General features: G+C 42.6%; 1 protein-coding gene across 1 annotated transcript in view; it reads left to right on the plus strand.

Annotated features, from left to right (window-relative positions):
• Positions 1 to 15,877, plus strand: part of T265_06462 (hypothetical protein) — a gene marked incomplete at both ends in the record, with an annotated part of 31,554 nt that overhangs the window by 11,822 nt on the left and 3,855 nt on the right. The window contains 7 exons of the mRNA XM_009171730.1: positions 629 to 709; positions 747 to 865; positions 902 to 1,082; positions 4,766 to 4,947; positions 7,912 to 8,022; positions 9,366 to 9,624; positions 11,737 to 11,916. Of these exons, the coding sequence (XP_009169994.1) occupies positions 629 to 709; positions 747 to 865; positions 902 to 1,082; positions 4,766 to 4,947; positions 7,912 to 8,022; positions 9,366 to 9,624; positions 11,737 to 11,916 (1,113 nt within the window). The remainder of the gene's footprint in view (positions 1 to 628; positions 710 to 746; positions 866 to 901; positions 1,083 to 4,765; positions 4,948 to 7,911; positions 8,023 to 9,365; positions 9,625 to 11,736; positions 11,917 to 15,877) is intronic.

A 15,877-nucleotide genomic window follows, 5' to 3' on the forward strand; every position in this document is an offset into this window, starting at 1 on the left:
GCATTCCTTGTCGGAAAGCAGAGTCGTAGGCTAATCAAGTCGATACTAAAAAGACGATTCTGCCACCTCTTCCTTTTTTCCATAAACGGCTCACTGGTCTTAAGGTCTGAAAGGATTTTCGCCTTTGGTAAAAAGGCAAAACGCTTTGTCCGTCAAGTCAGTTAGTTTATTATAACTATTCACAAGCCCCTGCAATCTTTCAAAGAAAAAAATCACATATGAACCACTTGTTCTCACGGGGAAATCATCAATGAGAACTTAATGTATCATAGAGCTGATTAGACTGGCGTCCTAGTAACATTGCTGTTCCAATCAGATTTAATATCCACACTTACAACACCCGTTTGTTTATGTTACAAAGTTAAACTCCTTACGTATAATGCTTTAAGCTTTCAGTATCTATCCGTTAAATGTAAAATTATGCACTTTCAGTTTGTCCCCTTGATATCATCTTTGGTTATCTGGTTTGGAGCATTCAGAATGATGTGATACAGATCCTCAAATCTTGTGCCCATGACCTAATCCGTTTTCAGTACTATTGGTGGTGCACTCAGAGGATCTTGTCAATTCTATCGGTTAGGTTCACTGTCAGACGAAAGCTTTTCACGCTTTCTAAACTACACTCCAGCTGGAAAACATGAAACCTGTCGTGGACACAAAGGCTCCAAAGACGTTTCAGCTGATAAGGAAGGAGATGGAAGTATCATCAGTATGATCCACAATTTAAAGGGAACTTATGGCCATAGTTTGATAAACAGAATTCAGCTCGAATCGAATCGGACAATAAGCGCTTGAGGCAGCGGTTAGGATATATTTACACTCATCCTGGAAAGGTCGACAATCATAATGAATACAAAATCAAAAGGTAAGGGCCATTTCATATTTTAACTTCTTGTTTTAGTCTCAACGCACCAAAGAAACGACAGGAAGTTGAACGTCTTAGGGTTGAAAATGCAGAGTTTAAAAGACGGTTGAAGGAAAGGACCAAACCACGCAATGAAAGAAAGTGGGAATCTGACTGGGTTGAAACGCTTAGCTATATGAACAACGCATCAAGATATCCTTTATGTTTGGTTCGAAAGGTTAGTTTATGCATCCAAATATTAGATTACCACCATTTTCGTCAGAATTTCCCTTGGTTCATAGGGGAGAGGACTACCAGATTAAAAGTTTTGGATCTTCATGTGTATGCACCATTTTAATGGAGTAGACGATCCTATAACCTTGCGACGAGAAACACAGATTAGGTAGATCCATACAAAACTTATATTCAAAATGCCACGCACAAAGTGCTGTACTACAGAGAATATAGATGCTAGTTTACAAAGTTTGGCATAGGAAGTAACTGCTGGATCGGTTTAGATACATAGTGACGCATGAACATTCTAAAAATAGACTGTGCGGCATTGGTTTTCACTGCTGTGTTATCTGTTACTGATTATGGCGATGAGCTGAGGCACCATAACACACACGTGGGGGTAACTAGAATGCCTTGACACAGATGAAGAATTTCGTAGGATACAGTATGGGAAATGCGTACATGCTAAAAAGAAACAGACTTGAAGGGACTTAAAAGCTCGAAGTGAATCTAACTTGAGGAGTTCAAACCATAAACGGGAGTGAGAAAGTCACTGATACTCCTCAGATACGGAAGGTTTCAACGACCCAGAGTCTGGTGAATACGACGATTTCAATGCACCTTCGTCAGCCCAGGGTCTTGAGGAGGAAAAATGAATCTCCCCTAGGAACGACCATGGTTTCTAGTTTTAGTATGTCACAGCAGGATTGCGCTTCTGTACCCTGAAGAGCGAACACATCTGGTAAGTGCCAATGGTGTTCCTTCATGGAGCAAAAATTGTCCAATACCTTCGTTGGACAGATTCACTAAGGAAATGCCACTCGCGTTTCGCTATGCAAGTTCACTCACCATCAGATTCTTAGCATGGTTGGCAGGTACAGAAGCCATGCAAAATTAAGTGGTGTATCTGGGACTACGTTGGTCGTGTGCGCTATTTATTGTGGCTTACATTCACGTTTAGGATCGTGGCCAGACTTGCTGGTTCCACAGTTAGGCTAACGGGCCACGATCGTTTCGCTATGTGCTACTAATATGTGAACTGTAAAACATTCTAAAATCAATTTCTTATGTTCAGATGGACGCAGGAGCCTGTTTGTTTGGTCAACAGCCATAGAGCATTTAGCATTTCGCGAAAGTCATTCTTTTTACAGAGAGCCAGCTAGTTGGAGTGTGTGATAAGACCTTCCACTTCAGTTACTGAGATTCAAGTGTAACAGATGTAGTAAGTCGTAAAGGTAGCGCAAAATCAAGGGCAACAGAGAGCTCTCTGTCTCTGTGATTATTTGTCAGTGCCTTACAGAATTGGCTTTCTAGTCAGCATCCGATTATCGTCAGAGACGTAGTGACAGGTATATCCTTCTTTTGGAGCAGGTTATTTAGTAGAAGTGCGAGATGTGGAAATTTAAACGGAGGGGAGTCGCAACAACATGTATTGGACATAATATGACAGTTTGACAATAGCTGCACTCTGACTCGCCTACTCTAACTGCTTTTCCCTAGCCTGTCACGACCGCTTCAACGGCCTCTGACCAAGACACACCGACCATTGTGCCCTAAATTAAGCAGTTTGTATGCATATATGTATGCCCGTGTATGCCAGTGTATCTTCTTGCCAATTTGCGTTCGTCCTCCGCCTCATGGACGTGTTCTTACATGTCCCACTATGAAATCCGGGTAGATGTGCCACCAATCAGAATAGTGAAATCGACCTCAGATAAAAAGGCTGCCAAACCACACTTACGAACCTCCATGCCGCTTGCCAATGTTTTGTGTGCGGTCAGCAACAGTGTGTTCCGCGCTTAAGTTACACACATGTGTGCTTGTTGTTGATCCCACAAGCGGAGTTTTGTCAGGTCCATTTGCCTAATTGTTTGTAGGTAGTACCACGGATTTTCGAACCCATCTCCTCCTTTTACTGTCCGGGATAGTCTAATCTACTTGTGGAACAAGGTTCCCCAGAGGGAACCCAGCACCTCGTCGGTATGGTATCTCAAGCACACTTGAGTTTGTAATAAATCAGCAAATCCATTGTTGATAAAGTTTCACTCACCAAGCCTGTTTGGTTTAATGTGAGTAAATACACCTGGTTATCTTTCCAAAGGCTTTTGTTAATGTGAGAAAGACAAGATACGAATGTACGTTTGAGAAACAAGTATCAAGAGCACATAATTATGTAGGCGGATGCAATTAAAGCCCTGGAAAACAACGGTTCAAAAGTGAACGAAAGCATGGAAGCCTGTGACTATTTGACTGAAAAGTATACACTGCTCGACTAACGTCATTATTCGGGGTTTATTTGCTGCGGTCAAGGCGGAAGGGATTAGGTTTCACTTAAATGTGTGCGGTTGTGAAACAAGAACGGGTTTTCGGTATTTTGACGCTTTTGAGTTAGATTCTTTTGGAAACGTAAGTTTGCTTGCAGTTGTCTTGCGAATGATGTACGAATTCAGCATCCACACTTTTGCCGTACTTACGGTCAGTTCCTAACCCGATGTTATTTGGCCAATATATGTAAAATTTCGGTAATCTCGGTAGCCTGAAGTGTTTTACCAAGGACAAGACAGCTGGACCAAAGCATAAGACTACATGACTTCACTACATATAAAGGATTGTAATGTGATGAAAAGCAAGTGAGTTAAGCAAAGTGTGCCAGAAAGAAGATTTTGATCACCTGACACTAAGACTGAACCATGCGTTTTCCAAGAAACTCATCTGAGGAGGATCACAAAATAAAACTGACCGTTCTACTATAAACTCATTAGTATCTATCAGCATTCATGCTATGGGCCAACCCAATAAGAGATAATTGTATTTCTGATGACAAAAAAACTATTTTGCCTGACGTTACCCTGGTATGAATTCACTTGGAAATGACCTGTGAAACGTGTGGACACAACACGCCGCAAATTAAGCTATTGACACCAGGGCCCTGTGTGCCTATTTTATGCCAATGCAAGGTCCATTCAGGTCAGAACTTTAAGTTTATTTTCATGGAGTACATACTAAATCGGTGCTATTAGTTAATTTTTATTAGTAAGATCTGAGGACTGTGTGCGCTGGTTCTCCAAAAATATGCATGTGCGTACCTAGTCAAGCCTCACGGAGCACTCCCAAATGTGCCCAACTCATCGGAAACCCTTGAAGCATGTAAAAAATATAACACCACTCCTTATTTATTGTCCATATAACGTATTTTCTCAAGCTGTTATGCGCAATATCCTTCTGACCGACCACAAGTGGGTTTCCGGTTTTCGGTTGCTACTGACGGCACTAACTTCCATACAGTGAGCTACTTGTCACTTTTTCACGTAATTTTACAGAGCACTCGGCCGGATGAGAACCGCGGGTCACCTGGCAAAAAGGTGGAGAAGAGAACAGCTTCAAATAAGGCCAAGGAACCGGAATGATACGAGAGAACTGTTTGAAGTAGACGAAGATTCGGACAACCTCTCTCAGGACATACTTCCATGACTTCTTTCTGATTCTTTCTTACCCGAACTTCAATTCTTATTGTTTTCATATTTGACCTTATTTCAGATCGATTAGTTTTCCTGTTTTCTGCCTTCATCTGTGTTTTCCGCTAATTACGTCAGTTTTACTAAAATACAAGTGTCTTCCCAAGTGCGCCTGGTCACTCGCGTTCTTTCCTTTGACCCTTGATGAGAATTTGTACCTTTTCTCTTTCAGGCGAGGAGTCAAGATGGAGTTCCGGAATCTGAAGGTCCTCGAGCCAACATGATTCGACCGTTCGTAGAGACCGTTGGAGACGAAGCTTTGAAGCAGGTTTCTGATGTAGATCCAAATCGAATGATCATTGATTTTGCTGATCCACTTTTGAAAGAAGATCCTCACTACTGTGAACTCAAACGGTGAGTGTTTCACACAGATTGACGGGTCCCGGGCCAAGGAAATTCCGATCGAAGAAACCGATGGTAGCCGTCAAACAAAATGTTCATATGCTTGATACTGATCTATTGCTAAGTAACATCTTACTGAGGAAGACTGGCGATAATTCGCTGTGGGGGCCGTGGGCGAAATCGTACGTGTCAACCTGACGAGAATGTGAAAGCAGGATGGAAGACATTCTGGTCGCAAGTTCACTTCACGCTCCCTAACTCTTATGGTTCTTCGAACTAATCTTCGAAGAAGCCCTAACAGAAAGCTGAGCTACCGATCGTGTCTGTACTTGTTTCATAATGACCACGAAGAGAACAGCAGGTTCGCCTGACTGTCTATCACAACTAGGATTTCAAAGAGCACTCTTTCAGAGCAACTGCGAATTAATTGCATGAGAATTGATCAGTTTGAAATATCACAATAATTGACTTCTCGACAAAAGTGTGCGTTGCTCTGAGACACAATTTTGGCGTGCCAAAATCAAACGGACTTCTGTTTCGTTGAAAAACAGGCGCGAGAAAAATACAGTTCACACTACCAGCAAACCCTGCAAATTTGCTTCTCAGGATAGATTTTTAGTGAAAGTTTTCTTGCAGCACTTTGCTGTGTACATTGGTAAAAAGCATGGTACTGAGGTATTTAATTCAGCTTTGGTGAAACATGTTTCACAGTATGATTTATGCATCGACATTCGAGGATAGAAAGCACGAGTCTAAATAAACACATAACTGTGTCAGCTACTTCATATCAGGAGATAAAACTGGATATTTCACAGTCTTGCAGTAAGACAGAACAAGACTCAGGTTACTGAACCTTCTGAGCTGGAAACTCAGTAAGAATAAACTCTTCCGTTTCAAAAAAGTGCTCACTGTAACAAGCATGCACAGAAAGTGTTCACCCCAAAGTAACTCCTGTATGGAATTTCGTCACAATTACCCTTAGTCTTATAGGGTCCGGGCAATTTGTGTGCATTGCAAAATGAAACAGAGTACCAATCTGCCTTTAGAATGGACTACTGTTCAGTAAAGAAATCTGATATCAGTTGTAGTGGAAAAATTCTGCTGGCGGCCGCTAGCTCATTCCATAACGTTGTCAACATCCATAATCTGAAGCAGCTGACGCTTAAAAGTTCCCTTCTTTAGTGGTCACGTAAACAGGCTCTTCAGCTTGATCCTGGAAGGATTAGTTGAAACAACAGGCCGTCGATTTGAATTGTGCTGTAGACAGAATCTCATCGGATAGTTTTGCGAGATTAGCTTAGATCGGAAAATCGAGTCTCCGTAACACTGATTGAATTTCCGTTGTTGTTTGGGGTCTTTCACCTCACCACCAAAATTCGTGATAACCATACGAGGGAATCTGCGGAATGCTGTGCTTGCGAAAAGTCCACAGAGGTTTGACTAACTTGTAGACTGACCGATTCCTTAAAATCAGCAACTCTGTCAACCTCACTGTACTGTTTTTTTTTACCCTAATCCTACTCATTCATTGAAGAAAATGAACATCTGACCTGCGTGCAAATAACTGCTGCCTGTGATAAACCAGGACAAATGTGGAAATTTATTCCTTTCCATGGATCTGTTAGCTTCACTTGGTTCCGTCTGTGGATTATTTCTGATTGCTATCGAAAACCTACTGGAATTTTTTGTTGGTTTTATCTACAATCTGATGAAGAAATTCAAGAAAGGTTGGCTAGTTTTCGATCAGAATCTTGGGCACTAATTTCAAGGAGCTTGTTCTAATCCGACACAAATCAGCTCTCTGATACAGTAACGGTTGTTACGGCCTCCTCGAAATCCGTAAGTTCTGAAGACCACGATAGTTTCCTGTTCAGTATCCATTTAGGAAATTTGGGTAAAGTGGTACCTCTTTCATTCTTTTTGCACACCAGCTAACTGTGTTTTAAGTAACGTGCTATTGTGGACGCAGATTTAGATATAGGGGATGACTGAATGAAACACTACCGCAGTCTTTTGCGCTTCAGGTTACTGATGGATGTATTGTCGACCCAAGTTTCGTCTTCTTACGTTATGATGGCATTTTGACAAAGCAGGATTTTTTGCTTCATAACTGTTTGCACGTTAGCTTCTTCACAGAAGTAGAGGTTGAGATTCACACACTATGTATCTTCATTGTATATTTTTTTGATTAAAAGTAAATCACATTGCTCACTAGACAGCCGTTGCCGTATGGTAACGTCCAATTTCTAGTGGGGAAGCTGCTTGTTTGTAACTCCCCCGATATTACGGGGATACACAGAACCGATGATTTCCTTTATGTATTAGGTGACAGCAAAGTATGTTTGCACTGAGTTGCAAGATGAGACCGAAACTGGAAAGCTGTTCCAATATTTCACTGCCATGGTTGACCGGATGATCTTTGTTATCCCATTTTTGATGAGTTTACAGTTGAAAATCTTCCACGAAAACGGATTCGAAGTATGCTTCGATGCGGCCTGAGCAAGTATAGAGTTGGTACGCCTCTATAATAAAACTAAGGCAGAGTGTTTTTGACGGAATATGCTGTGCGCATGGAGACTGGGGAGAACAGTCTCCTAATGTGACCTGAAAAAACCTCACTTGAAACAGCACTCAGTCATTCGATCTCATAAAATTATTGACCAGCAGCCACACCGGCACTACAATTTGTCTTGACGAGAAGTCTATTTCAGAAGCCTTGTGTTTTTCCTAGTTGGGGGCACCACTACTCTCTGGTTATTTAGGTTTTGAAAGTCGTGGGGACATTGGTTGTATTGCGCACCTTCATAAAATATCACCAGAATTTGATGCAGGAATAGGTGGCATAATGCAGGAAAATATCCTATTGTATACCCAGTGCGGCTGTAATACGGTCTAACATGAAATATAAGAATGTTTTTAATTCAGTTCGAAAAGTGAAAGCAGAAATCAGCCGACGTTTGTCTTGTTTGATTGCAGACAAGGTCCGCGAGAAGATGTTCCGGAAGGTGTACGGGGATTTGTGGCATCCGTTATACAAACCGCTTTGCATCGTGTTTACGAATATGACCTTTCAAAAGAATCTAAAGTGTGAGTTGCTGGGAGTCAGTTGCCTCTGGTTGTTTTTTCTACCATATAGAATTTTAAATCTGTTCACCTGGAACACCGGTTAAGGATGCATAGGTACCATCTTTAGGTGCGAGAAGAACTTAAAATCCACTCAGTCGAAGAGTGGGATACATGCTGCTCCGAGTGAACAGCAAAGGATCAGAAACTATCTTCCGTTAGGTGGCGAACAACGAAGTTTTTGAACCTCCTTAATAGACAAGTCAATGGAGTTTATGTCAAAATAACCGGATATTTGGAGACAAGCGTCACGATTTAGGTAGCACATAGCGCATGAATGTATGTCTGATCATCGTCATGTCCCATGACGATGGACGATGGGATGATGACGACTCATCATTCTAGTCGATTTGCGGTAAAATAACAAAATGCAGTTGAACTGGACCAGATTTATGAGGAATAACTTTACAGGCATCGCGAAAAATCTTTTCATAAGAACTGCCCAAACTGTTCAGAAAATTAATTCTTATGTACCTCGTGAACGAGTTCATTAGGTCCTAAAACCATTTACGTCAGCCGAATGTCCAGATTATCAGAGGTATGCAACATCATTAAGAATAGTTTTATCCCTGATGACTGCGACTACAATGAATTTCTAACTACGCAACACTGCAGTGTATATGAGTTGGTCTAATGGTATCAGTGTCGTCAACTGGAGGTGATTGGACTATGAAAAATCTTTGACAATTCACTGAACGCTTTCCGGGAACTTTATTTTTACCTATTTATTTAGTAGTATTTAGTAGCTCTAAGCATATCAGCAATTAATCATCTTCTATTTGGTTCTAACAATAATCTCCCATTCCGGTCAACCGTAGTATAGTCTAAAGGATTCATCGTTCGCAATCGCTTTGATCTGTTTGAACGTCCAGAAATTCCAGTTTACTTTACTGAGTTCAAATGCCTTTTCTTTTTCTGAGTCTGGTAATAACCGCAGTTCTAGCAAACATTTATAGGTGTGCGTAGAAAGTCGACTTCAAAAATGGCCAAATTATTTTAAATAAGTTCCGCACTCCGTAGTCCTCGTGGAACAGCAAGCGCATGCAGACCGGCAACCAAATTCGCCGACGAAAACCAGGGACCAAGTTGAAACCTACGAAATCCTTCCATTATTATGATCATTGTTGGTGAAACGACCGTTCTTGTCGATAGCGACCACTTGAAAGACAAACCAACAGTGATCTCTTTTGAGGATGCACTTTATTGGGGGTAGTCTTCTCAGACTTAACGTATAATTTCCCGCCTCACTCCTTCTCATTACTGGGTATCGTTATTTGACCTATCAGTACTATTTTATTGATATATAGCAAGCCGATCAGAGTTTCTGACAATGATGAATTCCTGCCAAAGTCAAAAAAGCCTGTGGAGCTAGTCGAGACACCAGAACACGGCGGGCTGAAAAGCCCTTTCGTGAATGACGAATCTTCCGTTGTCAACTGTGAGAAAACAGGAAAACATCCGATTGTACTGGACACCGAACCGAACCTCACTCCGAACATCAAATGGCCAACCATAGGAGAGTTCAACCCGGAATTAGGACTGAAACGAATCGAAGAATATATCCAGGTGAGATCCCAAACTTTGTAGTTCGGTTTCTATTTAGAAAAATATATCGAGGTGAGATCCCAAACGTTGTAGCTCGGTTTCTTCGTTATTAAGAAAACTTACCGGATAAGTGAGCTATTTTCGTTTGCATGTACGAGTAATTAATGACCTTGTTTGGAACATTTCCATTGGCTTACATATCATCTCAGAGTAAGAATCACTTCTCAAATGAATCTGATTTGTTTTTGAGAGCCTTCCCATTGCAAGCACCATATATTTCCTATGAATCCATCCCCAGTCTTTTAACTCGCAACGGCTCGTGCATTCAGAGAGATTCTCATGAATGGAAAATTAAATTTTCGTAATGTTGGTGTCATCTGCGGACAATAGCCTCGGTGAAGATGCGTCTAGATGCTCCCACGAAGTACCTTGCAACTACATACATATAGCCGTGTATTTATTATTGCTGCTGGCCGCACAAGTTTCTCGTTTCATAACTGTAGCGAAAATAAACATGGTGAAGGAGGGGAAAACTCAGCTAACTGAAGAGATGAGTTAATAATAACACACTGCATATATTCCAGTGTAGTTAATGTACTATTTTTAGTCAGAGAAATTTGAATAGTAACTCATGCTATGAAAGTCAGGAGGACAGTGATTCACAGCTACCTACTGACTAGACGCCAGTTCGACACATCAAGACTGACATAGCTCATATCGTGAGAGCAGAGTTACACGACCTTACACTAATCTTTCACATTTATCAGCGAGCTGATGATAGCTCCTTGAATTGTGGCGAGACGTCCGCAAACCTAGTATCATTCTCGGCAAACAAATCAGTAGATACTGAATCCATTCCAGCTACAAGCACAACGCAGTCTCACGAGGTTGGTCCTCGTGGTACAAAATTTTTCTCCGGTGTCTCAAGAGGAGTTTATGAGTTCCATTCGAAAGTCTCCTTAATTTCGAGTACCTATAGGTTGCGTGTGTGTCACTTTCCCCGATCCATTACTTTCGCTTCACTTTTCTATCCATTTTCCCGTGTAAATTCGTGAACACATAGACCTGAGTTTTGTGAACATGGCATTTCCTATTTCTATGCAGGCTGACGATACCTGCTGATCGTACCAAATTATCAATTAAACACCAGGTTTATAAATCGCATTTCAGAACTCCCCACTCAGTTCACGTTTGCGCAATACTTCACATACCAGTCAGCTTATGGAACATACAGGCCCTACCTCATAAATTAGCTTACGACAAATCACAGCAATTGTACAAAGGCTCTGAGACGCTGTGGTCGATGAGTAGTCCTAATTCTTCACGGAATCGGAAGTCCAAACAGAACTGCGGTCACTTTGGTTGCTTTGTCGGTCGTCATCAACATTACCAGTGGCGCAGTAAAGCGTAAAAGATCGGGTCGCTCCCATGCATTTATAGAACCCATTGGAATGTTTGTAGTTTAAAGGCTATATTCTTGTTAAGACTAGAGATATGGGTGAAATTTTCCATTCCTGATTCTTTGCTGCTTTTTTCGTAACATTTATTGAATTTTAACAAGTACGGATGATTTCGTCAGTGCCCGTTGCTGCATCCGCTTGGGTTACCATGCAACCTGTAAAGATCGAAAGCTAGAAATCTCCAAGGTGAAACGTTTTCGTTGAGGCAAGTGGATAGCGCGGATGCCAGTTGAAGTGTATTATTCATTACATTTGTAATGATTTCCTCGTAGACTGAATGACCATCCAATTATCACGAGTAATTTGGATTTTCTTATTAGTAGTGCTTTGATCCCACCACACTACAGGCCAAGCCAGCAGTTCTGACCAACCTACTCGGACCTAACACTAACAGTAAGGATGCTGGAAACTCACACTGTTCATGTAACACGCTGAGTGAAGTCTTGAATGGTAAGCTGTTCGAGTCCGACCCTAAATGCGCTTAATTCAGCGAATAAGGTACTTTTATATCCGCTGTATTTCGTATTTTGCCACTACTGTTTCATCAGCGGCGAAACTTCGCCCTTTGGCGGTCTGCGAAGATTGGCCTGACACCAAATCGTGTTTTTAATTCTTCTGCCGGATATTTCTACCAAGATGCTTCAGAGTTTGATGGACTTATTTTCTGCTCCAGGGCTGGCAACTGGATGAAAGTTGGCTACACTGTACGGATATATTGTCCGAAGAGGATACACCTTATGACGTACTATATCGATACCGCGTCCGATGGAGTGTTCCGACTAGGCGCGCACCCATTCCACAAGCAACAGCTTCAATATACTTCACGATAAAAGTATCAAAAATCAAACCAAAGGTAAGTTGTTCTTGATGTCATGCAATGCAACCTGTTGGTTTAGTATACGATCCGACTCATGAGAGATACGTATGAGATAGGGATTTGCCTGTCAAGAGTGGCTGGGCCACTGAACACCCGCGCATAGTTATGGATTAAGAACGATGGTGTTACAATGAACACTGGGACCACAGTACACAAGGAGAGACCTGTGTGATCTGTCAACTCTCTTACGTACAGTATAGTGCTGTAACCCGGCTCAAAATACCGTCATGCAATGCAACCTGTTGGTTTAGTATACGATCCGACTCATGAGAGATACGTATGAGATAGGGATTTGCCTGTCAAGAGTGGCTGGGCCACTGAACACCCGCGCATAGTTATGGATTAAGAACGATGGTGTTACAATGAACACTGGGACCGCAGTACACAGGGAGAGACCTGTGTGATCTGTCAACTCTCTTACGTAAAGTATAGTGCAGTAACCCAGCCTCAAAATACCACATAATAACATTCATCTGCGTCGGCCTAGGTCAAACTTATTCTCATGCATCGACGGACGGTAAACGTTGAGATAGGTCTTCAATTTAATGTCAGTAAGTCGGCCGAACCTACCTCTACTTAAATGTTGCCATTTCGTGGCTGAAAAAGCATGGGACTTCTGGTATCCCGCATGTCCTTGCTCAAGCAGATGTGCCCAAAGACTGAGCAGTTCCATGAGCCTACGGTTGTCGCCGAGAATCCCTTACGGATGGGTTGTTCGTGTTCTAGCACCAAGACACACCGATCCCCGAACGACGCCAGCTGGCGCTTATGACCTTTCACATCCGCCCAGCGTCAGGTTTTCTCGTGGGCCGAAATCAGAACAAGTGATAGATAAACCCACCAGAAATCTGCACGAATATCGGAGTTTCAGTCTTGGCCACGCAGACCATTCGTAAGTTCTGTTTGTCCCCAAGTATGGACGCTTTTGATGCGAGGTAAACGTAATAGAGAAGTTTACAACGGAGCTACAATGAGATTCTGTGCGAACAGTTGTTGAAACCAGACCCGAAAGTACCACTTTGGAGTGCGCCAACAAAACCACTGTCAGCAAAGAATACCAAATGAATCTCTAAGTCATGTTTGGCTAGAAAGCGCTTTGAACTGACGAGGTGGTCATTCGGACTATAGTAAATAGCTATACTACCTCAGGGAGTCTTTCAGCTGCATACAAGCTGAACGAAGTTGTGACTACTATGCAGCCTTCTTTCGCCCCGCATCATGGCTGAAATCTACAGACGCAGTTCCGCAAGTTCGAGCACTGGCCTTCATCTAAAGCGAAAGGAAAGGAGATGCACACATTTATTTGGGCAGCCCATCTTCCAGAGAACAATCCCAACTGCTTATCTCTTTCCTGAATAAAACGCCCTTGGGAAGTTGACTAATAAGACCTATAACATCTGGTTACGTTCGCGACATTTTTCTCGCACATGCCTCAATGAGAATTACATCACTGGGGCTCTGTCCGCTTCGGAATTTAAGCCGGTCGGGAACAGCTTCATTTGAAATGTCTACGTTCAGCTGATCAACCAGAATATCTTCAGCTTCCCAAGTTGAGATTTCGTTTATACTGTTGTACTCGTCCACAAGTTCTTCGCGATACTCCCAAGAGGCTTCCCTGGCTTGTTTTGCGATATCGCTGTTTGTGTTATTCGAAAGTTGAAGTATCTTCCTTTGGGTCCCTCTCTGGTGTTTTAACACTCAATTTACTTAATCTGGTTCGATCCTTACGAGCACTTGAACATTCCGCACGGTCAAGTTATTTTCAGATTTTGTAAGCTCTTGAGCGGACCGGATGCAAGGAAAAAACTCAGAGAACCATTTTAAATTCTTCAAAAAATACTTATGAGAACGACAGTCAGCGTATGGTCAAAATTCTTCACTACTTTTTTCTCCACCATTTACTCCTCAGCTCACGCGAGCGTCCCGTGAAATTCCTTCCTGTGGTTCCAAAGTTTTGGGTGGATAAGTTTGAAGAATTTTTCAGTACTCTGAGGAAAGCCACGTTCTTTTGCTCAGGGGTGGGCAAAATTACGGTGTCTTCTTCACCAAATCAATGCTAACGCAACGCCAGTCCGATTTCCGCCAATGAACTTCACGCATGTGTTTGTATTACACTCCACACTGACCTCCAAAGAGTTGATTCCGAGTTTTTTTGATAGCATCTGTTAGAAAGGTCAGATTCCTGAAGATTGTCCCAGAATACCTGAAACCTACTGAGACCCGCAAACTCCACTAAACGAGGATCAGACAGACGTGGATCGAGGTCAGACAGCGCCTTCCAAAAGATAGCGCGAGATAGCCTTGGATCAAAGTCAGACAGTGTCGAATACGCAGCGCAGAGCCGTTGTACTTTTCGCATTCACACACATTGAAGTTGTCGTGTCCCCACTTAGCGGGCCTTTTTCCGGCACTAGACACTGGAGCGAGGCGGTATTCAGATATAAAAGCGTCTCGTAAAGTTTCATCGTGTTTGTCAAGTAGTTGAATTTTCTGACAGTTTCATAGACTTTTCCTGTTCAACGACGGTGCGGTCTGCTACTCTCGTACAAAAGAAAAGTCTACGTTGAATTAATAACAAGCATCATCTTGATAAACAGGATGTTCTGAGAGTGCCCTGTCGGGCAGTCGTATAGCAACCAGTATGTTGGTACCAAATTTTCAGGCGAGTTCATGTGGCTGCCAAGGATTTCCATATGTTAGTAATGGAAGACCCCAAAGCTATACTCCTAAACAAAAGACGTTGGCTAATTTAGTTCATCGATCCAATTACAAAAAGCCTAAGATTTCTGAATCCTGATCAACTCGAGCATTAAACTCTCATTAGGGAGGGATAACCGATGACTTTTGACAATTGACTGTAAAACTCGCTTTTTTCATCTTCAGAATGAGATAGTTTAGGCGCGCTCACAAACGCATCAGAGTTAAGTTTTGAAGGTCATCAGTTTTGGGTTTGTACAGTTTGGCTGACAGAAGATTGTGGATACTGTGAATCCAACTAATTTCTCCCTTCGACTCTGGTTAAATTTCCTGTACATGACAGAAAAGAAGGAAGAATTCCCCCCTGCCAGTCTTGTCCCGTTCAACATCCCAATGTAGAACCACACCGTTTGAGAGCCTGGGCGACCAGTGCTATCAACCATTTCCCTCTCATTCAGTATGGTTGTAAAGTTCCAGGTTCCCAGTTTAAGCTTTCGTGTTTAATCGTGGTTGTAAACGTTGGGCCTTTACAGGTTTCCTGCCGGTGGACCTGGACTGGTTAGAAATGATTCATTTGAAGCTTTCAGTACCCTGATCTGAGAGCTGGTTCTAGAGCTCTTCTCAGTTGACCTGTTAGTCCGTGATGACCTACTTTACAATGTGGACTAGATTAGTCTTGGGACGTCAAACATATGATACGTCTGCCACAGTGCTGATTCTGCCGCAACACAGTAGGCGATTTTTCAAGTCGCTCATAGCTTCTCTAGGTGTTTTGACTGTGTGAGTTAATACCCTGACTGCGGGCGATCAGAATGTGTGCTTTTGTGCCGTCACGAAGAGACTGAACCTTACCGTGGTGTGGCGGTTTGTGTACCTCGGAGACCCATTGAGCTATACTGGGGGTGTCCGCGCGACACTCACAGAGTCTATCATACCAGGTTGGTCAATGGTTAGAGTTCTGACGAACACAGTCTCCTGGTCCTCCAGGTTGGGGGTTGGAACATGTATGGCGACTTGTTCCGTAGAAAAGGTAATGCATTTGCATTTCCCCGCCAAACACCGCTGCCTTGCGGTTAGGCTTTTGAGCCAAAGGCTTTGGTTGAGGACCCTAATCGTCCTCCTGTCTAGGTGTGGGCGCCCTGGCAGTATCCCAGCCCTCGTACAACCATGACCTACACAACTAACAATACTCTCATGCCACATCGGCCATCGCGTGTTGCCATCAGGCGGGTCACCTTAC

Source organism: Opisthorchis viverrini (assembly GCF_000715545.1).
Source record: "Opisthorchis viverrini unplaced genomic scaffold opera_v5_137, whole genome shotgun sequence".
Taxonomy (NCBI): Eukaryota; Metazoa; Platyhelminthes; class Trematoda; order Opisthorchiida; family Opisthorchiidae; genus Opisthorchis; species Opisthorchis viverrini.